At 38.4% G+C, this 25,628-nt stretch overlaps 1 protein-coding gene across 1 annotated transcript; it reads left to right on the top strand.

Moving 5' to 3' along the window:
* Positions 1 to 7,610: 7,610 nt before the first annotated feature.
* On the top strand, positions 7,611 to 24,930 carry KLF5 (KLF transcription factor 5). The gene is made up of 4 exons (XM_028106057.2): positions 7,611 to 8,140; positions 10,464 to 11,337; positions 12,340 to 12,399; positions 23,172 to 24,930. Exons 1-4 carry the CDS (start codon positions 7,880 to 7,882, stop codon positions 23,348 to 23,350), a joined length of 1,374 nt encoding a protein of 457 aa, XP_027961858.1. The 5' UTR covers positions 7,611 to 7,879; the 3' UTR covers positions 23,351 to 24,930.
* The last annotated feature ends 698 nt before the right edge of the window (positions 24,931 to 25,628 follow it).

Consider the following 25,628-nt stretch of genomic DNA (forward strand, 5'->3'; position numbering starts at 1 on the left):
AATTATTTTAGCTTTCATTAATTCTTGCCTGAATCAATTAATATGATATTGGTTGTAAATGTTATAAATGGAGATGTTTCTCTTATTTCTTCTACATTTTTAGAAGGCATTCTATCAAACTTTTTTTCTTAATTTTACCTTTTATGTATATAATGAATAAAATTGAGTTCACCGAACATCAGTTGCCTATTTTGTATGGGACACTGTGGTAGGAGACATCATACAACTCAAAGACAAGACCATTTGGGTCCTGCAGGAACATATGATTTGTGGGTTGAGATGGATACAAGGCAGATAGTAAGAAATGCTTTACTGGAGAAACAAAGCTAATGGGAAGGGGAAGAAACCAAAAGAGAGTAATTCTTTTTTTTTTTAAGATTTAATTTTAAGTCATTTTAAGTAATCTCAATGTGGGGCTCAAACTCACAACCCGAAGATCAAGAATCACATGCTCCACCCACTGAGCCAGCCAAGTGCCCCAGAAGAGGGTAATTCTTACTGGAACATATGGAGTGACATTGGGAGAGAGGTGGGATTTTAGTTGGGCTTGTGATAATGTGGTTTTTTGGTCAAAGAAAGACATTAGAGTTGGAGGGAGCAGCAGCGATATTTGGGAAATGACAAATAAGCCCCACGGTTAGAGCCTAAGTTTCTTGGGAGGGGGGCATAGTGGGATTCCAGGTTGGAAAGGTCAGATGGGGGCCAGCTCAAAGTCCCACTCAGAAGAGTTTTGACTCGTCTACTGATTGTGAGAAGTAATGAAATATTTGGGGGGGGGGTTACTTTTCAGATGATGCCGAGGGCAGGGATCGTGTCTAATTCTTCTTCATAGATCCAAGGCCTATACTAGTGCTCAGCACATGGAGTGTGTTGGATACATGTTTGCAGGCACCAATGTACAGGATGATTTAAAATAGGGACTGGTGTGTGTGTGTGTGTGTGTGTGTGTGTGTGTGTGTGTGTGCGTGTGTGTGTGTGTGTGTTTTACATGTGGGTTGATACCATGATCAGGAGTTGGGGAAAAAAGGGGGGCCCTTAATTCAGAAATCAGCTCTCTGTTGAATAGTTTATAGAAAATGTTTTAAATATCAAGTTCCTAGGGGTACCTGGGTGGCTCAGTTGGTTAAGTGTTTGCCTTTGGCTCAGATCGTGATCCCAGGTCCTGGGATTGAGCCCTGAGTTGGGCTCCCTGCTCAGTGGGGAGCCTACTTCTCCCTCTGCCCGCCCCCCTGCTCATGCTTTCTCTCTTTCTCTCTCAAATAAAAAAATAAAAATCTTTAAAAAAAAAAATCAAGTTCCTAGACCACCAACGCCACCCTCCCCCAGCATTAATTTTCAATTCCCAGTAAGCAAATTTGGGAATTACTTGTTTATTTTTTAAGATTTATTTATTTATTTGAGAGAGAGACTGAGAGTGAGAGAGAGAGCATGCGTAATCAGCAGGAGGGGCAGAGGGAGAGGGAGAGAATCTCTAGCGACTCTCCACTGAGCACAGAGCCTGACTCCATAAGGCCTGATCCCAGGACCCTGAGATCATGACCTGAGAGGAAACCAAGAATCCAAGGCTTAGCCGACTGAGCCACCCAGGCGCCCCTTGGAAATTACTTTTGAACAACTTTGGGTGCTGGGAAGGAGAACAAGGAAGAAGGAAGTATAAACATCTCATTAGAAACTATTTCATTCTATATCTCCTCTATGAATATTTTAGAATTAAAAAAAACAACACAAACAGCTCTTTAAAGATGTCTATAAATTTTATCTAGCTTTAAGAGTCTATGCATTTTGTCAAAACACTGTAAATAAGCTTTAATAGAGGAAAACAAAGCAAGAAAATGAGATACCCAAAAGACCTGAGTAAAAATCACTGTAGAAGTCTTACTGATCACTTAGGAAATGAAACATACTTATATTTATATTTCAAACATTCCCCAGGTTGTCCCTTTCCAAGTTCAAACTTTGTAATCTCCAGCTTATTTATTCTGCAGTGAGTCTTGAAAATCTAAAAGTTTGGTTAAGAAAGTTTACATATCTTCACAGCACAGGGTGATCACAAGTTGTGGCTTTACTTGTTGCTTTCAAATGGAAAATCATTTTTTTTTTAAGATTCAAAAAAAAATTTTTAAGTGATCTCTACCCCCAGCTGGCGCTTGAACTCACAACCCTAAGATCAAGAGTCACATGCTCTACCCACAGAGCCAGCCAGATGCCCCTCAAATGGAAAATCTTGGTCATTATCTGCAGGCCCAATGAACATTTAACTGTGTAAAGGCAACATTTACTTACATTTTTATTGAAAACATTTATTCTAGTGGCAACTGGGTGGCTCAGTCAGTTAAGTGTCTGCCTTCAGCTCAGGTCATGATCTCAGGGTCCTGGGATCCAGCCCCGCACTGGGCTCCTTGCTCAGCAGGGAGCCTGCTTCTCCCTCTTCCTCTCCCTCTGCCTACTTGGGCTCTCTCTCTTTCTGTCAAATAAATAAATAAAATCTAAAAAAAAAAAAAAAGAAAACATTTATTCTGATTATGAATGAAACACATGGAAATTGTGGAAAATTTAGAAAATATTGAAAAACAATGAAAAACTACCAATCCTTTGACCATCCCATGGTAGCCACCAAAAACATACCTTTTGCATTTTCTTTTTGTCTTTATGTGTGTGTGTTTATAAAACCTCTTAATTTTTTTACTTAACATATTATGTGACTAAAAATTTTAAATAATGTAATTTCTGATGGCAGAACTATAGCCACTGTATAGATATATTGTTGAACTATTCTGTTGTTGGTCACTTGGGATATTTCCAATTTTATTTGATTATATATATATATTTCCTAGAGGGGGAATTATCTATCATGTTAAAGGTTATTTCCATTTTTTTAAGATTTTATTTATTTATTTGATAGAGAGATACACAGCGAGAGAGGGAACACAAGCAGGGGGAGTGGGAGAGGGAGAAGCAGGCTTCCCTCAGAGCAGGGAGCCCGATGAGGGGCTCGATCCCAGGATCCTGGGAGCAGGACCTGAGCCGAAGCAGACGCTTAACGACTGAGCCCCCCGGGCGCCCCTATAAATCTTTTTATTTTGTATTTTTTTTTAAGTAATTTCTACACCCAGTGTCGGGCTTGAACTCATGACCCTCAAGTTCAAGGGTCACATGCTCTACTGACTGAACCAGCCAGGGGCCCCAAGGTTATTTGCATTTTTAGCCTTCCTCATACTTATTGTCAAATTGTCCTCCTCAAAAGTTATATGAGTTTTCACACCTATCACCAGTGGATAGAAGTTAAGGTATGAAGGGCCAATTGGTCTCAGCACTACTTTTACACATTTCATTTACAAATTAACCTCCAAAAGGGTCTTCCTTTGTGACCCCTGTGCAGTCCACTTGAGCACTCATTGTGCATGCCCCACACCCTAGGACCATTAGTGCTTTTGTCATCACATGAACAGCAATTGGCTCAAAACACTTCTCATTGTGATGATGATGTGGCCTGGTGATGTGGCCTCCCTAGTGTTCTAAAAGATTGTTTGGTATAACTGCTTCAGTTCAGGATTTTTCTCTGATCTTTCCTATCATGTTTAGAGTCAGAATTCAAATGCTGTACAGTTTAAGCTACAGTATGCCTGGCCTATAACTTGGTTCAAGGCATTTATATTTATGTCATTTTTGTCTGCTTATTATACTAACGAGGTGGAAAAAGCTATCCCAGTCCTCCCCAAAAGGTAAAATTCTGGGGTTTTTTTGGTCTATTGCTAGAGTTTTAAAAATAGGTTAGATAAATTATAGTACATTTAGGAATAAGTGCACATTGAGAGTTTTATGAAGAACACATTTAAATCCAAACTTAATATAAAATTTAATTTCTTAAGAACTACAGTGGGAGATAGTACAAAAATAGAGTATTAACTTTTTTCTTAAGACAGCATTTTAATTTATACAAATAAGAGGTATATTAGTCCTATTAAATTATATATTTTTTCAACAAAAAGGGATGAAATCTTTTCTCATGTCTGTTAACCTTTGAGTCAAAATGGTTTGACTAATCTCAATTGAAGCTTCTATTTACTGTGTTCTTTCCTCGATGACTTTTTTTTTTTTAATTTGAAGTGTGGTTTAAAGCAGTTGCCATTAATGAAAAAATTAAACGTTAAAAATGTGAAATGTTTTAGAGGACAATAATTATGTTTTTTATGTTTCTGTTGATACAAAGTTTAACACTAGGTAGACAATCAGTTAATATCAAGAAAGTCACTTTAAATGGAATAATTTTACCCTAGAGAAGAGTGTACTCCCTTATAAAAAAGTATTTTTACTCATTCTCGTGCTTCTTCTGTAGTCCGATATCACTCAGTAATTTGATTCTGACTTTACAGAAATAGAATATTCCACAAATATTTTCCAAAGTGAACAAAATCCTGTCAAAATTGTCTTAATTTCAAGCTCTCCCTGACATTTTGGCTGAACAACTGAATACAGATACTTCTTTTGCCGTGTCTTCGTGTGAACATTGCCCGAGTGATAGCTTCATATTTCTCTCATCTCATCATTCAGAAGCTATTTATCCATTTTTTTCCACTGCCTCCTTTAAGCCTCCTCCCTGCCCCCCCCCCCATCACTGAATGCCTGTTCAGCCCCCACACATTCAGGCGTATTTATTCCCGTAAAGATAGTGACACTTATGGTTTATTCTAAGACTAAATCTGTGTTGCCCAGTGACTAAGGACTTAAGCATGCACACTGCTTCTACGCTTACCCTCCTACCTAACTTGACTACTCAACTTTATTTCTTTCCCTCAGATTTCTCTGTTTTGGCACAGTTCAGTTAACATACCACTGCCAGGCCACTAATTGATTTCTGAAACCTGACATTTGTTTTTTGTTTTCTCCTATCTTCCCTAATGGTACAGCACTACTAAGCAGGAAAGAATGCAAAGAACTAGAAAGTTCAAAGTAATTGAGGATCTGTCCATTCACACTGTCTGGCATCATGCCAATGTAGAACCTGGAACATTTGAAAAATATTTATCAAGTTTTAACCCTTTTTGTTAAGTCGGTGAATCAGCTTTGCAGCTGTAGCATGTGTGCTAACAGCAAGTAAGCTTGGTTGAACATGTTCTTTCTATGTTCAGAATAGCATGGCAAATGTCTCAGAAAAGGATTACTTTCCAATTTCCGTACTATTGTACAGTGCTAAGCTAGTTATTTTCTGTGAGATTGCAGAGCTGGGCGTTTCAGAGAAACCATTACTTAAAAGTAGCAGCCCTGTTTTATGAATCCTTATGTCAGAAATGAAATTTAAATAAATGCTACTATATTTGAACAACAAAAAAAAACCCAATTGAATTCCGCTTTTCTAATGTAAATGTACTGGGAGCCCAACCATAGCTAGGTTCATATCTTTATTCATTACAAAAAAATGGAAACGTGAAAAAAAAGAACAGGACTATACAAGTATTTTATTAAAAACTTATCCAACAGTTGGGTTTTATTTTGTTTAGCTATTCGGAAAGCATTTGTAAATGAAAGCATGTTAAAAAATGGTGTGAAATATAGAAACATTTCCAGTAAAATAACTGGATTTTACTGTAGTGAAAACAGGTTGAAATAACAGGCCACTGATGCTCTGATAAAACAAAGACAAAAGAAAAGGTGTAGATGGGCTGAGAGGCAAATTAAAATATAAATAGATACTAAATTATATTAAACCTAAGTTAAAAAGAATATGAAACTTCTGTTAGGACTTTATATCACACTCAGGTTTGATCATGTTTTCAGCATTATAACTAAAAATCTGTCAAAGTTCAATTTTTTAAAAGGTAATTAAATCCCATACCAATTCTATAATCTGTTTTTAAGTTATTTAATTACATCCTTGGGTTCAATCTTAGAGAAAATCAGGACAGCTTTTTAAAAGGTGGCGGTGGATACTATGGAATTGTTTGCTTAGAAAAAAATTTGCAAAAACACTTATTAAATACTACTTAGGTAACGTGAAAGTAGTCGTCAACCATTCTCTGAAAGAAGTGATCACAGCTATAAAGATGAATCATTTATTAACAAAAAGGAAATGAAAAGGAGAAAAAAATTTATAGCATAATTTTGTTTTCTAATAATAAATACCTCTAATATTTCATATGTATATTTTTTTAATCTACACACTGAAATGAGATCCATACTTTTAATAGGTCCACCTCTTTGAAGTGAACATTTTTCTAAGCTCGTTTTTTTTTAGGCTGTTTTACTGTGAAGTGATGAGTAGGCTATTGTATATGTAAAATTGTCTAATTGTATAGTGTGCTGTCAACATATATACATATGTAGTAATATACCAGGCATTTTTATTGCAGTTTATTGTTCCGGCTTCTCAATAAGCCAGATAAAATCATATACAAGAACATTAAGGATTAGAGAAGTGGTTTCCTTAGGTGATTGCTGGCAAAACTTCACCTTCCCATTATAATGTGGTTAATGGATGGTCATATATTTGACTATTACTTTCCTACAAATTTGGATTCCCAGTTTTCAGAGCTGCTGCGCGTCTAGTGTTTGTGGCTGCTTTGATTGTCTTTTCGTAGGAAAAGGTGCCATAGTGTTAGGTAAATGTGCTACGTTGTGTTTTGTAAATATTAAAAAACTCCATTTTTTTTGAACATACAGTGCTAGCAAAAACAAGTCAAAGATGTAATCTCTATGTAAATACATTGGAAGTAGTCAGTCGTTAGTGCTTAAATTAGATTCCATGCTTCGGCTACAATCAAAAGTGTAAATATAAAAACCTTCAAAATTCGTATGGCCCATCCCCCTCCTCTCCATACAGGGATACGAGGTAGAAATGTGTGAGAAAACTTCTTCTAACCATTTAAATGCTGTAGGGAAAAACAAGCTTTTAGGCAAGGACTTCAAAAAATTTTTGCCATTAAACCTTTTATTCAGGACATTCCGGATTTGCTTTGCTAAATGGACATGTTCACTGCTAAAGATACAAACACAAGAGCTGTTTTTAAATTTGTTTATCACACCGCCCCTAGTTTCCCGCTAAAGAAAAGTACATTTTGTATATTTAAAAATATACACTCATGAAACAAGTCTCTAAAATCCGTGGCGCCCCCACCTAGCTGCCTTCTGGGTTTCAGCTTTTGAGTTTCAGGTCCTTGCACAACACCTAAGACGTGCAAAACTCTTTTTCTCCCTAATCCTGGTAGAGAACAGTCCGAAGAGATCTCCCTCCACGTCTCCACCCTAATTCCCTCTCTTCCTAGATTCCACCCGCTTCTCTCCTTTCCTCCGCCCCCGGCTCCGTCAGCCCAATCTGTCAGAGAAGTTGTGTACAAACTGCGCGGCCGCCCTGCGCGCGAAAGCTCGTGGCCCGAGAGGGCGGGTCAGCCCGGCGAAGGCGGGGCCTGGGAGAACTTCTCCCTTCTCATAGGCTGCTCACTCCAGCCAGGCCGGCCTCAGGGCTACGGGATTCGCCCTAGCGCTGCCAGTCAGGTTGGCGGGCCCCGCCCACCCGGAGTTGGGTAAAATAGAGGCGGGCGTCAAGTGTCAGTAGTCGCGGGGCAGGTACGCGCGCTCGCACCTCGCTCGCGGAGACCGGCGGTGGCGGGAGCGGGCTCCGGCGAGTGAGAGAGCGCGGTGGGGCGGGGCGGGGGAAAGTGGCCGTCCGGAGGACGTTGGCGTTTACGCGTGGCGGAGCGGAAGAGTTTTGCTTTTCGTGCGCGCCTTCGAAAACCGCGCCTGCTGTTGGCTGAGGGGGTCCGCCCGGAGCCTCCCCTTCTCCGCCCGCGGCCCCGCGCCGAGCTCGCCGGCCCGAATCAGCGTGGGCGAGGTGGGAAGCGCTTCCGACCCGCGTCCCGCGCCCGGAGCCGCCCCCTGAGTGCCAATGGCCACGCGGGTGCTGACAATGAGCGCCCGCCTGGGACCCGTGCCCCAGCCGCCGGCCCCGCAGGACGAGCCCGTGTTCGCGCAGCTCAAGCCTGTGCTGGGCGCCGCGAACCCGGCCCGCGACGCGGCGCTCTTCCCCGGCGAGGAGCTGAAGCACCCGCACCACCACCCGCAGGCGCAGCCCGCGCCCCCGCAGCCGCCGCAGCCGGCGCCGCCGCCCGCCGCGGGCCCGCGGCTGCCCCCTGAGGAGCTGGTCCAGGTAGGAAGAGCCGCTCCCCTCCCTCCGCCCCCCTCCCGGAGCTCGGGCGTGTCCCGCCGCTGCGACGCGCGGGCGACAGGGGCCGCTCCAGGCTGGGACGTGCGTCGGGGCGCTCCGGGAGCCGGAGCTGGGTGGGCAGCCCCTCCCCGCCCTGCCCTTCTGGCCTGGGCACCCGCAATCCGCAGGGAGAAAGTAGGGGGCACCGGAAGAGGTGGGGTCCCAGATGAATCTCCCCAGACGTGTCCGTCCGGGAAAGGTTAGAGGCAAGTGGCTGCTCACAACGCACCTTAAGTGTTTTCTTAGTTTGGGGGATGAGACCGCGTACCTCACGTCCAACCTTAAATTCCGCCTTTCACCTTAACCCCCACGCCACCCCCCGCAGTGCTCTGCCCTTGGAGGTTCCCCCACGTCGTCTCGGGTTCAGTGGAAACGCAAATCGGGGTGCCGGCGAGAGGCGCCTCCGGGTGCTGGTTTCATATCTCTTGGCTGAGCTTGCTTTAGACGTGATCTTGGGGCTGCCTTTGGGAAACGAGAGTTAGGAAAGCTAAGGTTGTATTGGAGCGTTTGTTTTTCCTTAAAAAGAAAGACCAAAAAAGACCGGGGGTGGTGTTTTCTTCATGTGCGCGTAAATTTGCTCCCGGAGCCGTGTTGAAAGCTGGCAGTTGGCTTTTACACTTGCCCGGCAGCCGAATTAGAGCAACCGCCTGTTTCTTTCGCCCACGCAGGGAGTCATATAGCCCAGAAAAAACTTCCCGGGACTTTTAGCCTGTCCCAAGGAAAAAAAAAAAATTGGAAACATACCCACATGCAAACAGCTGGAAGAGCTAAAATCAGAAACCACTAACCACCACGGGAGCGAAGTGCACGAAAGGGTTTAAGTTCGGTTTATTTCGAGACGCTTCATTTAATAGCCCCTTGGTATATTGCGTATTTGCTCCTCAGCTCCTAGCCCGGGTGGTCTGCGAGTTTCGTCGTGCTGTGGAAGGGCAGTGGCATTTGTCAGAGATGTGACTCACATGACGAGAGCGTTAATTTTTATTTTTAAATCGTGTCGATCTGCATCCAGCCCGAATGATACGAGGTCCGATATGAAACGCTTTGGAAATTTAGTAGCAAAAAATGACTGTAGTATTCACCAGTTTCGGTGCCACGGTTAATAGTTCCATGAGCCATTTGATTGGGGTGGGTTTTTCTTTTTTAAAATTTACTTTTCAGTGTTAAAAATTAAATACGTTTATGTTGCAGTAGAATAGAAGATAGCTATAAAAAGACTGAGGGAGACTAGTTACAAGCTGGATTATCTAAAAAAAAAAATCACCACTTGAAAACGATTTGGTTATTTCAGGTTTGTCACTTTTCTGCTTAAGAGACACCAAGAGGATAAGGGATGATTGAGGTTTTTACAGAGTAAGGGGGAATGTAGCGTTGGCCCACTGAGGAGGACATGATAAATGTTTTGCTGATGACTGTGCTGGGGATACAGCAGCCTCTCCCCACCCACGGACTCCTTAGCACCACTCTACCAAGGGAGTGATTTTCCCCTAGGTAATTAAAGATCTGTTTTAGATAGGGATATGAATAGGAACATTTCATTATCATATTAACCAATTACAGAATCTGCTGATTAAAATCAACATTTAGATCAAATGTTGAAAGTGAAGTTGTTTTGTTCTCTCAGTGGATACTGTTTTGCTCAAGACGTTGTATTTAAGTGTCCAGTGACCTATAAATGAGAAAAGGCACTGGAATAGCCAAGGAATATGTTTTATATTAAATATTTCAATGATATCTGTCTAAGCAAACAAAACAAGAGAGAACTTTGTGATATTTTTAAGGTTGGTTTGCTTAGGTTTTGTTTAAACATACCTATATTAATATAAATATGGCATGAACAGAAATGAAGTGGTTTGGCAGCATTACAATACTGTTTTTAAGTTGCAAACTGGACTGTAATGGGGCAGAGAATCCTGCTTGTATGTGAGCTCTAAGAAAAGTATATTATTGATTAGAAAGGAATATGTATTATTGATTAGAAAGGAATGTTTTCTGTGTGCTGCTGCTTTTTCTTGATTTGCCTCTTTCACCTTTTGTCCGGGGCTGATTGTGCGAGCGATTTTACCAAATAACACGTTATAGGGAGTTTCATAAGGCTTTTGGTAAACCAGTTATTACACAGTTGACAAACTTGATATGTTTAGAAGCGACACTTAGGAGTTTGCCCTAGTACTTTTCACAGGTATTGTTGGGAATTTTTAGTAAGTTCGTCCTTATTCAGATGATGAAATGGGTGGATTATGCATGTTTGTATCTCTTCTTTTTTTAGACAAGATGTGAAATGGAGAAGTATCTGACACCTCAGCTTCCTCCAGTTTCTATAATTCCAGAGCATAAAAAGTATAGACGAGACAGTGCCTCAGTCGTAGACCAGTTCTTCACTGACAGTGAAGGGTTACCTTACAGTATCAACATGAACGTCTTCCTCCCTGACATCACTCACCTGAGAACTGGCCTCTACAAATCCCAGAGACCGTGCGTAACACACATCAAGACAGAGCCTGTTACCATTTTCAGCCACCAGAGTGAAACGACTGCCCCTCCTCCGGCCCCGACCCAGGCCCTCCCTGAGTTCACCAGTATATTCAGCTCCCACCAGACCGCAGCTCCAGAGGTGAACAATATTTTCATCAAACAAGAACTTCCTACACCAGATCTTCATCTTTCTGTCCCTCCCCAGCAGGGCCACCTGTACCAGCTACTGAATACACCGGATCTAGATATGCCCACTTCTACAAACCAGACAGCAGTAATGGACACTCTTAATGTTTCTATGTCAGCTGCCATGGCCGGCCTTAGCACACACACCTCTGCCGTTCCGCAGACTGCAATGAAACAGTTCCAGGGCATGCCCCCTTGCACATACACAATGCCAAGTCAGTTTCTGCCACAGCAGGCCACTTACTTTCCCCCGTCACCACCAAGCTCAGAGCCGGGAAGTCCAGATAGACAAGCAGAGCTGCTCCAGAATTTGACCCCACCTCCATCCTATGCTGCTACAATTGCTTCTAAACTGGCAATTCACAATCCAAATTTACCTGCCACCCTGCCAGTTAATTCACAAAGCATCCAACCTGTCAGATACAATAGAAGGAGTAACCCTGATTTGGAGAAACGTCGCATCCACTACTGCGATTACCCTGGTACGTGATTTAACCCGGTTGAAGCAAGTGTGTGTGTGTGTGTGTGTGTGTATGTATGTGTGTATGCCTTTTTAAATCTCGGGTTTTAAATTTACATAGGAAAGTAATACTTGACAATGAAAAAACCACCTACTTTGTTCTTTTCATATCTCGATCTCTGTACTGTACCCTGGAATGTAACTGTTTGTCTATCGCTGGTTTTATGTATTAAAAAAAAAAATGGCTAGAATATTCTGGAGAAAAGTTACTTTGGACGTCTTTATTTTTAATACTGAATAAAAATTAGAATTTTGAGTTATGCCAGAGTTACTTTGTTTAACGTCTAAATTGGGGTTTTTAATTCTAAATTAAGTGCCCTGAAAAGAGGGTAAGGTAGGGAAAATAAGGTGTGGTAATGAAGTGGGGATTGAGTAGGCTGCTCTCATGGTAGATTATTACAAGACTCCGTACAGAATAGATTTAAGGATAGTTCTGCTAGCATATGAGCATATGTTCATTCTTGAAATGAGATGTGGCTCAAAATCTAAACTGATGATGGTGATGACTATCTACTGGCATAAGCTAGTTTATGATTAATACAGGGTATAATTTATTGACTATGGTACATGGTACAGCATGATAACACTAAATGAAAAAACCAATGTAGTAGTACAGAAAATTGCAGTCATCTTGGGTAATGGTTTAACACTGTCAGCTCTAGAGCCATTAAAAGTTTTAAATCACTGAAGTATGTGTTACTAGTATAAAGCACCTACTGTAATATAAACACACATTTCCCATTTGTAGCTTCCTTGCTTATCTGCTTTTTCTGCTAAAGTGGTACATAAAGTAAATCACTTTATACCTTTAATAAGTTAACCGGGGAGCACTCTTTGACGCTTCAAATATCTAGCATGAGAGATTTCTTCTTTAAAGCCAGATTTTAAACACTGAATCATCAAATGTAAAGATTTCAAAAGGATCTCCAAAATGACAAGCTGTTCTTCCTCTCCTTTATTTCAGGCTGCACAAAAGTTTATACAAAGTCTTCTCATTTAAAAGCTCACCTGAGGACTCATACTGGTATGTAATTTTCTGGTTAATTCTGTGAGTTGTGTAAATAGTGTAAGTGGTATTCATCCTTTTAAAAGCCAACACGTGTTTGATCTCTTCTTTCTTCTGTCAACCTTTATTTTTTAATGGCCTACCTTTTCAGCACTGGCTTGGCTCAAAATTCAGTTCAGCGAAAAAGTCTGGTTCCAGGAAGGCTGATATTCCCTTACCAAGGCCTTTCCCTGTCACCTCACGTAGAATGAATTACCCAAAAATGTAAACAACAATGTTTACTAATGGATTTAAAACTTTAATGGCACTGCTATTCCTATCTCGAAGGGGAAAAAATGTAACTCATTTTCTTTCTTCCATAACAAATCATTTGGCTTCTGTAAGGTATATTAAATGCTAAAACTTTTCCATTTAGGATGTAAAGCATAACCGCTTAATACATCATCTTTAATTTCACCTTTAACCTAAAATCTCTGTTCAGCATATTTTCTGTGGCTGATGAAAGGTAGGGCCGAAATTGCAGACTATTAAAATCAGGCAAAGATGGGGTCATGGTTTAAAAGTTACTCTATACCCTGTGCCAGCCCGGATTTGAGGTATTTAAGACTATCTTTATTCTAGCTTATATCTAGTCCTTGTTTAGAATGTGCCTTTACATGGAGTCACTTTAATTTTATAAATATTTTGTCAACTCCATACATCCACTTTTGAATGCTTTTTAATTTTAAAACTGTATATTAGAAACCATTTTAGGACAAAACTACATGGCATGCATTATAAAAGGCTTCCAAAAAGACCCAAAATATTTTCAAATATATAGATGGTTACTGTGTGTGATTTTCTTAAAAGGCCAGCCCTAAAGGAAAGAACTTATATGAAACGATTGTGTGGGTTTTTTTCTCAGTAAATTCAGCCTTACCTAAAGTTCAAAGAATAAGTTTGCTAATAAAAGCAATGACCTAGCAAAATGTTTTATTCCATCATTGCTATGGAAACCAAAGTATTCAACGGTTCCTTTGAATGGGTTGTTGGATTAGTGTGAGGACTTGAATCTCCCCAGGCTAGATGTTACTATGGAAATTGAGTTTTGATAAATGAAGTAGTTATCTCTAACTGCTGCATTAAAAAGTAAAAGCCTTTGAACAAAGGTCAGTGCTGAGATAGAACACTAGGAGGAATATGGCTGCAGACATTTTGTATGCATGTAAGAAAGTATTACTTGATATCTCAGTGATAAACACTACTTATTAAAATCTAAATAGTATTGGCGTCAATGGTAGATTTCAGGACTTTCTGAGAAATTGCTTTTAAAGAAAAGACAGCTCATGTATTTATCAATGAAATGAATCGGTTGTTTTGGCCTGATGTTTTTAGATATAGACAAAGTGATTTATATGAAAGGCAAGATCCTGTATAAGCAACTCAGAGTAGGAATTACATTTATAGTTAAACAACCATTAAGTATATAATAAACGCAGTCTAAAGTAAATGATGGCCATGAAAACATTCCATATAGAAATAGTAAAATAGCCATTTATAGAATAAATATTCTCTGAGGGAAGGAAACATTGAAAATGGCTTTTTACCTCAATTTTGACTAATGGGAATAGAAATTAATTTGAAACATTTGAATGATTGTTTTTTCTTCTTTGAAAGTCCTTCAAATGGGAGATAGGAAGGAGGGAACATGTTTTTCATGAGGTTAAAGTCTCCTAATAAAAAGAGTGCAATTGCATATCACACTGTAATCAACTGCTTATTGCAGGGATGTAGTCAGAGCATATCTGAATGGCCTTGCAACCCCTGTCGGGAGTTAGTGCTCTGAATGCTTATAGCCGGGATTCTGGGGAACTTGAACTGCTGGCAAAGAAATTTAATAGCGGGCTGTCTTAACAATGATCATACTAATAAAATCAAACTAAAAAGACGACCCAGGCCTAGTTTGAGTCCCATGCATCACCTTTTTCACCTGACCATAAATGTGTGGCCATCGACATCTAATGAATGAGACCGTGTAATCCAGTTTAATAAAGTTTTGTTTGATAGTCTCTCAAATGCCTTGGGGAGGGTTTGTAGCTGACTTGTTCATCTGGCTAAACCCGTTCTTGGGTAATCACAGAGCATTGAGGTTGTTTTCTCCTCATTTCTAGTTTCTAGACAATGTCTTTTAAAATTACCTGTGCTCTCTCATTGCATCCTCCCCTGCTTGTTGTTTTTTAGTGAATGTATCTGAAGCCAGAAAATCCTTGTTTTTGTTTTTCCTCTTTTTCCCTTTAAGGCCCAGGTATTTCTAAATAACTTCTCTTATTTAATAGCTGTTTCTTGTTTGTTTTGTATACATGTTCCCTACTGTGCCCTCCATCCGCCCCCACCCTATACAATTTATTAGGAGATTTTTAAAAAAATCTATGGGATAGATCTTGTATTTGATAAAAAATTACTTTTTAAGTGATTGCCATCTTGCAGGCAGAATGTGAAAAGCCACCCTAGCATTTCCATGGAATATAATTGTAATTGCTTTAAAATGTCAGGTTACCTTATGTTTTAAAAATGATTTAAGCAATTAAAACTACATCTGAATTCTATTTAATTGCTTAATCTGGATTTTTAGACAGTAAGTACTTCTTGACTTGCAAATTGAACATAAAGGAACGGTCTTTCCAAAACAAGACCTTTTCCAAAAAATTTAGGTTGAAAGTAGAAGATACCAGTTTCTTGAACCAGAAGTCCCATAGCATTCTTCTAAGCATTTTTCTAAGCTCATACACTCGATTTCTTTATTCATACACAAGTAGTACAAAGTTCTGTCTTTGTATGGTCACACAAAATACCTGAAATGTACTTTTCCTGTATTTTAGGAAATGGTTATATATAACTTAAAAACATGTCTATATATACATGATACATATTTATAGGTCTGTAGAGGTACCCCTTATATGGGTGTGTGGGTGTTTGTGTTATTTGTAATGTGTGTGTATATACATATCATGCCTCTGGTTAGAAATAATTATGCAGTGTCAACTGGTATATTGTACTTTCAAAAAAAGCATGTAAATGCAAACATTCTACTGACATTTGTGTATGCCTTTTGATGTATATAAGGGACTATACCCATTGCCATCATATAAAAGTTGCTCCTGAGCACTTTTAAGGAAAAGATTCACATGCCACTTGGCCCTTACAAATCAACATGATTGTTAAACTGATTCATAATCTAGTAGAATAATCTGCAACCGGCAGGATAGTTGTTGTTGCTCATACACTTTGCTGTCTTTTCTTTAATTGTATTGAAGATTTAAAGTAATTCTAAGCATGGGCTTGAGGCCAAAAGTAAAATGCAGTAGGAAAAAAGATTAAGGCTGTATATACAAGGAAAAATTTGCAAGAAATTGAAAATTTTTCTTATTTACCACTACTGGTTTCTTGGTGTGCCTATGAAATACTGCTTTTACTTTAAGTTTGGAAATTCCTTTGAAAATGGTATTTATGGTTTAGTAGAAAGTACTTGCCAAAGAGAAAGTTCTGAAAACTAGTGAACTCAGTACAGGTGTTTAAAATCTTAGTGGTTTTAGTCACATGTGTGAGATAGTACTTAACCCTAAAGAATACCCGAAAGTGGTTGAGAAATTAGGGTATGGAAACATTTTTAGATGATTTATCAGTCTTAGCTACCTGGAACAGGGCAGAAAATGAGCAATTGTACAGAGAAAGTCTTTGAGCAGCACACATACTTGGCTCAAGTATCCCTTAGACCGAGACTGTATGCACAGGCCGTTACGTGGGCACTAAATCGCAGAACGACTTGCCAAGGGTTGACAAGGAAAGGACAATTGGAAACACCCCCACAAAAGAAAATGGAAACCTACAATAACATAGGAACACAAAATGGATTCAGGGAAGCACTGTACTGTTGGTGCTGCATTTTACAGTGAGCTGTTTGCGATGCTTTGTTTAATTAAGAAAAATCCACAGTAAGTTTTGGAAAGATTTTTAGGCCAAGCTTAGTTTTAAGGAGGTAAATTCCCATATTCTGTCTTAATTGCTTATGTTAGAACACTTCATTTCCTAATGACATTTATATTAAGCTGTTACTATGTGTACTTTAAAATGCATAATCTCTGCTCGAGGTGATTTTAGTTTCAGTTTAGGTACTAAACACCTTATGTATAATTTTCTTACCTAGTTCTTTGTTCTACACTTAATCTATTTAATGTATTAGGTATAGATTTGCACCTAAAAATATTGACAGTGTTGACAATCGATTTTCATTCATGGTACTTTGCCACTAAAAGAAACATTCAGAATGTTCAGAACAGGAGTTACTCCTTTTTTTGTGGAATTGTGGAAGGGAGGGAAAGTCTTCAAACAATTTCAGTTCCTTGGAAAATTATTTAGAGCAAAAATCAGCGTAAGTCTATTTTCCTCTCTAGATAGTAGGTAGGTGGGTAAATAGATGGCCTTAGTGGAGATCCTACAGTTTGGATCTAGAGGTCAGTACATTGCTGGGTAACTTGGTAACCTGTGTTACTGGTAGAGGTGGAAAAGTTGTGCAGGATGAAATTACTTAGTATCCAGTGTATTTTTTGAGTCTATATTTGAAAACATGCAGGAAAAAGTACCACATTTAGCTTATACTATATATACTATACAGATAATTAACTAGTTATTTTTATTTGCAGCTTTGAAATTTATTCTCTATATTGACAATTGCAAGCTTATGTAAGAAAAGTAGTGGCTTAAGAGACTTGCTAGTTCAGACCCCTGGAAAGGTATTTATGAGCTTGAAAGCTTAGAAACAATTTCTTTTTAATGACTCACTGGGAAAATTAAGCTTTGCTTCTAGGACTTTCATCTGAAAAACATTTACATAGGAAATTGATTAAACATTGCTTTGAGATGATAAAGCTTATCGAAGGTTAAGAAGTATAATTTGATTAAGCAAACATTTTGACTGATCTTGTAGAGAATCCAGAGAATCTTTTTCTTCCCTTCTGTTTTTTTCTCCCCAGTGGGAGAAGGTAGTTCTTAAGCAGATTAAATGGAATTGCTGAAGCTCGGATATAAATAATCAGCTGTGAAGGTAGACTGTAATGCGCCTTTTTTAAATGAAATAATCACCCAAGATTTTTACTTCGGCAGGTATTTTTAGTTATATAGAATGCGGCAGCTGTTTACTGGATGACTTTTTACATTGTTTTCTGGTGGAAGATTAGAAACAAAAGTAAAGGCCTACTTGAGTAAAAGTATATCTGTAGCAGTAATCCTGTTCTGTCAACCTGTATTATTTATATTCAAGGATCTTTAACTCTGATTAGGGGGAGTTAACTGTTTTAGAAGTGCACTTTAGGTAACTTTCAGTAAAAAATAGGCAGAAGAGTGTTTCTTTTTGACTACTTTATAAATATAAACCCTTTAAAAGAGTTGGGAGAAATCTTGTCAAGGTAACCACAGTAAGTGCAAGTTAGAGGAAAGATTATCTAGTAGTCACTCAGTGCTAGAAAAGTTAAAATACAGAATTTCTCTATTTTGGTTAAAAAAGCAAAGGTAAAATCTTTCATTGAGCGGTTTAAAAAAAATCAGTTTAGGTTCTTACTACAATAAAGTGAATCTGGGTGTCCTCTTTTTGTCACGAGACTCAAGAATTGGTATTTCATTAACACCATTAATGAGCGAGGAAGTGGCAGAAACTTAGGAGCCTAGAGATTCACTCAGGAAGGAGACTGCAAATGTAACCCCTGACTGCATGTCCCCACCTGTTCTCCTTTGAATTTATCAGGTTCTGTGGCCCCATAAGTCCCTTTGGTGTTTGAAACCAGCAGTAGGAGCTTCAGAACTCCTTGGTTTTCATCAATTCTAGTCCAATTCTGTAAGGGAAAACTTGTTTACATAGAGTTTGTTTATCCTTGTACAACTTCATATGATGGATAGGATAATAAATGGGTTCCTTGCTAAGTGGATTCTGAACATGTCCTAAAAGCATGGTTCTCACCTGAACACACATTTAGTGAGAGTATGCTCAGTGGTCCTAGGCAGAATAGAACCAGGCAAAGCCCTGCTGCAAGTGGGGGAAAAGAGAGACAATCTGGTAGACTCCAGCATATGCTTTCCTGTCTCTTATCCCTTCCCTTCTTTTCATTAATGAAAATAACAGAATTAGTCAGACTTGGGCCAAACATCCAAAGATGCATTATGAGAAGTGTGGCATTGCAGCTGGAATAGAAGATAGTCTCTGTCCTTGAGGAACTTCCAAAGCTAGTTAAGGAGGCAAAACACAGCTGTTTGAACACTCTTAGAGCAAAGTATGTCCAAGTGCAAACCAGTCATTCAAAACAAATATAAGTGGTGCTGGGGATACGGAGAAGTGGAGTAATCTCTCCTGGACTCTTCCTTCCCCTGGAAGCGTTAAGGTGAATCGAATTTCAAAGAAAGGGATAAGCATATGAACTGACCACAAATTGGCAGGGAGAAAGAAGGAATTTCTTAATTTTAATATACCCTTTTAATCAATCAGTTTCCTGAAAGAGGGTACTAATATTAGTTGCATTTTGCAAATACAAATACATACTATTTTTGAAATGAACTGCCTACCCTTCTGTTCCAAGTATAGATGTGCTTTAATAATAAGATGACTTTAATAAAAAGATTTTTTAAATGGAAAATTTACTGGCATAGATACATAAAAATAAGGAGCCCAAATCATCCTACCTTACCTTTTTTTAGATATTTAAACTTTAATCTTGTGATTGTTTCCCGGTTTTTTTTTTACCTTTTACTATAATATATAGAGACTGTTTCATCAGACTAAATTCCCTCAGTCTCTACTGATGGAAAACAGTCTATCATTAAATTACATAAAAACATTTTCCTTCTGAAATAAGAGCTGATTTGAGCTGCAAGGACTTAAATAAGAAATACCAACTATTGAAATAATTTATTCCACTTTAACTGTTTGCATTGTTTTGTTTTTTTTCAGAATGGGAAAGGGATTTTAAGTTCTTTGAGGCCAGTGACTTTTTTTTTTTAAAGGAGAAAATTTTAAGTCTTAGTTGTGTTTTTCAAGTCATTCAGTGCAGATTACACTCTCATTTACTAAACATTGGTTTTAATTCATGATGGTTTTTAGTCTGTATTAGATATAATTGAAGTACCTTTTAGGTATCAGGCAGGGGATCAAATGTACAAATTTGCTGTAATAAACTTTTATAGAAAGTTACCTAAAACAACTATTCTGAGAAATATTTCCATCTATGATAGTCTTCTTTTGTTAGAAGAATCTGTGTGGAACATTCTAGGGAAAGGCCTTGGTATGAGTCTATTGAATATGTTCAGCAGAGCAGAGAAACCTCCCATTCTGTTATGGTAGGTTCAGAAGTCATTTTTTACCTGTTTATCAGAGGAAAAAAAATTTTTTAGATTTTCAAATACGTTGTAAACATGTTCTCCTAACCTGAAATTCATTTAGCCTGGGGTAAAGGGAAACAATCATTAAGGGATATTTGGGGATTGTTAGAACATGTTTTCAGGACCCTATGGGTCCTGGATCCACTGAAGGCTGGCTCAGATATGCCCTGTGCTTCACACTGTCTGCAGTTTAAGGCCTGCTCTGAGTCCATTAAGCTGTTCCATAACTGACCTTCTCAAGTGGCTTTAGAATCTTTAAATAAATTTGAACAATAGGTGTTCCTTATATCGTTCATATAGAGTGAATGAGTGTTGCTAATGGAGGACGTAAGGAGGACACTAAGGAAAAGTGGCAGGCTCAGATTCTTAAATCTGGAGCTCATTGTTTCTTTCACTTCTGTCTTAACTCATGGAGTTACTGTGAGGATTAAGTGAAATAATGAGAAGTACCTGGTTCTGGAGTTGGTACTCAACAAATGTTTGTGCCTGCTCCCTCCTCTTACTGGTAATGCTTTTGCTTCACGTTTTTATGAAATACTTTAATTGGCTTTATCAGTACCGATAGTGTGTATGTTTAACTTGAACAATTTTTAAAAAGATAAGGGATTCCTAGCAGAATACGCCTAGTTAATTTTAAAGTAGAATAAGAAAATACATACTTTTTTTGAGATAAAGTTGAAGCTTGTTTTCCATGCTGTTCAAACTTGTCACTTTTTTTCTTTTAGCCTTCGGAAAGTTTCACATTAACAGCATGAGAACTTAAAAATACAGTTGATGTTGAAAGAGCTTAACTAAATATTTTAAATTGGTGGTATTGGAAAGAGATTCTGTAAAAATCCAATTAAACTTTTGAAAGCTCTGTCCTGTTGAAATAACTTAAAGGAAGTCAGTTTGGTTTCCCAGAAGTACTGTGCATAGTGTTTCTGGCTTAGGAAGAAAGGCTCAAATCTACTATTTGGCCAGAAATTGGGTACCAGCTTCCTCTATGATGTTTTACTTGAGCGGTGTTGACACTTGAACAAATCCCATAGAAACTGCTCCAAGTAGGGAATAGTTGTCCTTGCTTTTATAGTAAAGACTTGGCCCCATAACTAACGTCCCAGACACTGCTAGTATTCTTGGCTGAATAATCTATAGATGTGCATAAATTGAGAGCAAAACCCCAAATGTTTTAGGAACTTTAATGGCTACCGTTTTTCAACCAATCAGTAAAGTAAACTTTTAAAAAAATATGGTGCAGTTTATTGCTTCATAGCCAATAAAAATAGTGAACAACAAAAAGAGTCTAGTGTCCCTTGTTTCTTAAATAAACTCTGAAAATTCAGTTCTCTTGCTATTTAATTATTAAATGCAAAAGACTAGAATGATTTCTTTAATAATTGGAGCACTGTAGGAATTTTCTTCCTTGCCTCAGACATCAGAAATAACTTTCTCTTTCCATTAATTGACAGTGAAGTATTTAACCAACATGTTTGTTTTTGCGATTTATTTTTCATGAGGAACAAAAACAAATGCTTGGGCAAAAAGTTAATTTTTTCTCTTTGATTTACATTTACAAGACTGAGAGCTAGATTTACTCTTAGTATTAAATATATGTGAATATAAATGGAGAGAAAAGGTTTATGTTACTTAAAATATTTGTGTTAGCTTAAATTCTTAGAATTTATAATGAAGAAAATTAAAACGATATATTTTTTAAATGGAAATTTAAAAAAAAAAATTGTGTCTTGGTTCAGAGCCAGAGGAAAGGAGGTTTGGGGATGCATACCATAAAAGTTGAAAGAAAAATCTCCTAGGAGATAATAGGTACAAATTTCCAAGAGCTATTCTGGCCCTTTCTTCTTTGTCCTTAAGACGGGATTTTGTTTAAGAGTAGTTATCAAGACAGCAAAAATTAACCACAAGCTATAGAAATCTCAGTTGATGTGGACAGTGTCTTAAAATTTGGACTTAGTTGAGTAATCTTACAACTTCCTGAATATGATGCTGCTAAATCAGATGAAGATGGTTGGGTTTCATTTTGGTACTAAGTAGAGTGTTCAAAGTGACTTGGAGGCTCTTCTTTTTCACAAGAAAACACGTTTTAAGGAATTTAGGAGTTTGACTATTCAGAGTTTTAAAAGATACCCATATAAAACTGAGCAGTAAGCCAACAGTAGTACTTTAATAAGCAAATTTATCTCACAAACTTTCAAACTAACAAATTCATAGAAAATTCTAAAATAATGAAGCATAAATACAGGAACTTACTAGTTAATGCTCAGTGAAACATCCTCAGGTTTTGGAATTCATTTAGGGGAATACCTGATCTCAGTTAAATAGGGCTAGGGCTAATTAAGGAGTTGAGACTGCATTATCAATATTAAGTGGATTTGAAAGATGAGCAACTAGCAAACTCCAGACAACATTAAGAATAATACAAATTGTAGTGGGGCTGTGGCCTAAATGTTATTCTAAAGTGAAAAAGTGCTGTGAAAGAATAGGGAGATTGAATGATTAGAGACTTAAGGTATAATGTGTGTAAGCTCCATGAGGCCAGGCATTGTTTGTTGACCATTGTGTCACAAGCACTCAGGACGGTGCCTGGCAGGTAATACACATGTGGCAGATACACGTCTATATCAGCAAATGTTAGAAGTACTACAGTTGTGTCATGATTCTTCACTAAAGTTAGTGGTATCAGACTTTCTAATGTGGTTGAGGAATTTATCAAATACCAAATACATAAAGCTTCAACACCAATTTCAATATTTTTCTAGCTTTGTTTTGCTTTAATCTGACTGAAAAATGGGAAGATGTGAATGTGTGTGTGCTAGTGTGAATTTCGAAGAGTGAGTGCCCCTTAATGCCTTTTGGAGGCCCTATGTTTAAACGAGCTAACTCGTTTATGTGAAGGTTAGACTGGCTAATCTGGAAACAGGACCGGTTTGATTGTGGTACGTTCAGTTGGGCGCATTGGTGATTTGAGCAGAAGGTTTTTCCCTCCCTCGGCCGTCTGACGGCCATTAGTCCTGTACTGGTTTAATTTGGGTTTGTTGGTGTAGAAGTTGTATTCCCATCGCAGTGATAGAGCCCCCAGAGCTCATCTAGTCATTTCCTGGGTTTACATGTTGGGGAACAGTATACGCACCCATTCGTCTTGCACATTCGAAATTGCCATTTTCCCGCTCTTCAGAAGGACTCCAGATTTCTGCTTTCTGTAATTAGGTCAAATACTACCTATGAAGCAGTGACTCTTCACTAGATTCTTCAAGGAAATGTAGGTCCTAATGGAATTTATGAACCAACCTTCTCTTGGACCATGATTTTTTTTTTTTTAAGACAGGCAGTGTCTGCGACGTTTGTCTTGCAAGCAGGCCCCCTCACCACCTCTTGGTCTGTTGTCACAGGTGAGAAGCCGTACAAGTGCACCTGGGAGGGCTGTGACTGGAGGTTCGCGCGCTCGGACGAGCTGACCCGCCACTACCGGAAGCACACCGGGGCCAAGCCGTTCCAGTGCGGGGTGTGCAACCGCAGCTTCTCCCGCTCCGACCACCTGGCCCTGCACATGAAGAGGCACCAGAACTAAGAGCCCCGCTGCGGCCTGCCGTGCCTATGCAATTCACACTGACCTTCTGCAGTTCCTTTGGCAATGGCAAAGTTTTCAACTACAAACTTAACCTATATATATAAAAAAAAGAAAACAAAAAACTGGAAATGTATATTTTGTATATTTGAGAAAACAGGGAATACATTGTATGAATACCAAAGTGTTTGGTCCTTTTGAGAATCTGGAATGCTTGCTGTAATGTATATGGCTTTACTCAAGCAGATTTCATCTCCTGACAGGCAGCCACATCTCAGTGTGGGTAGGTGGGTGGGGGTGCAGGGTGTGTTTGCAGTGTTTCTACCTAAGCACCATCATTTAACGTGACAGTGTTTAGTAAACAAGTCAGTTGGCAGGCACAGGAAGAAGGCTGGATTGTATGTCAAGATTTTACTTGACATGGAGTAGGTTGTTTTTGCTTTTTTTTTTTCAATATTAGATAATTCCTTAGAGGTGCGCAGTGTACCTGGCAATTCACAAATAGCCATTGAACAAATGTGTTTTTTGTTTGTTTTTATATGAGTTGCCTATATTTGCTATTCAAAATTTTGTAAATATGCAGATCAGCTTTATAGGTTTATTACAAGTTTTCTAAGATTCTTTTGGGGGAAAATCATAAATAATTCTGTTTGAAAATAACCATGAAGACATTTACAGTTAGAATTTGTGGTAAAATACCTCTACAAACCTCACCAAATTCATTTCTTTAGGAGGAAGAAATCATCATTCAAATGAAACTTAAAAAGCAGATTCCATGCACTGATTAAAATAGGATTGTTTTAAATATGAAAGACGTTTTATATGAATTGTGAACGCAAGAGCTTAAAGATACCATACATAAAAGTTAAATGGCTAACAATAAACTGAACAGTATCATTTTAAAAAAGGACTACTTGAGCTCTCATGTGGCAGTGTTGAATTTATGATGCAGTTTTCACATACCGAAATGTTGCTCGTGCAGTACTGTTGGTTGAACGACAATTTATATGGATTTTGCATGTAATATACAGTGAGACACAGTAATTTTACCTAAATTACAGTGCAGTTTAGTTAATCATTGTTAATACTGACTCAGTGTCTGCCTTTAATTATAAATGACATGTTGAAAGCATAAGGAAGCAAGTGCTACATATATGCAATATAATAGTAACGTGATGCTGATGCTGTTAACCAAAGGGCAGAATAAATAAGCAAAATGCCAAAAGGGGTCTTAATTGAAAATGAAAATTTAAGTTTGTTTTTAAAATATTGTTTATCTTTATTTATTTTGTGGTAATATAGTAAGTTTTTTTAGAAAATTTTCATAACTTGATAAATTATAGTTTTGTTTGTTAGAAAAGTTGCTCTTAAAACGTGTAAATAGATGACAAACGGTGTAAATATTTTGTAAGGCTTCAAAATGTTTATACGTGGAAACATGCCTACATACAAAGCATAAATTCGTTGCTGTTTTGCTTCTTTTCCCCTCTTATTTTTGTATTGTGGTCATTTCCTATGCAAATAATGGAGCAAACAGCTGTATAGTTGTAGAATTTTTTGAGAGAATGAGATGTTTATATATTAACGACAATTTTTTTTGGAAAATAAAAAGTGCCTAAAAGATTCATGTTTTGCCTTCCTTCTTCACCTACAATAGCAAAAACAGCAAATTCCATTCCCAAAACTATTTAAAAGGGTCTGTCTAATCAGGGCAGTTAATAAAAAAACAATTCCCACATTGAACCAAAGCTACCTTTGTTTAAAACAAAAAAGGGGTTTGTTTTAGAAACATGATTACAAGTATAAAGGAAGATACACACACATAGTTCATGAATGTTGATTTTTTTTTTTCCTGGTCACTATACAGACACACATTGCATTAACCTTTTCAAGACCGTAGAGGAAACTTGTATATGCTAGGTTTTTTTTAACTTTATTTTTTATTTGTTTGAGAGAGAAGGAGCAAAGGGAGGGGCAGAGGGAGATGGAGAAGCCGACTCGCCCACTGAGCAGGAAGCCCGGACCTGAACAGAAGGTAGAATGCAGACGCTCAACTGACTGAGCCACCCAGGTCCCCGCATATGCTAGTTTTATTGTCTGAGGTAAATAAAACGAATTGGGCTTTCAACCAAGGAAAAAAAAATTTGTCAAAAAGTTTAATGTAGTAGCAGCAAGCACAACTAGGGGTTGGTTTTTAATACCATTTAACAGTAAAAAGGATGGGGCTCCTTAGATGGCTGATTCTAGGACTGGGTTAGGAAGTAGACAAAATAAGTCGGGA

Source organism: Eumetopias jubatus, unplaced genomic scaffold (genome assembly GCF_037043125.1).
Source record: "Eumetopias jubatus isolate StellerSeaLion01/CBP00866 unplaced genomic scaffold, mEumJub1_p1.0 scaffold_3, whole genome shotgun sequence".
Taxonomy (NCBI): Eukaryota; Metazoa; Chordata; class Mammalia; order Carnivora; family Otariidae; genus Eumetopias; species Eumetopias jubatus.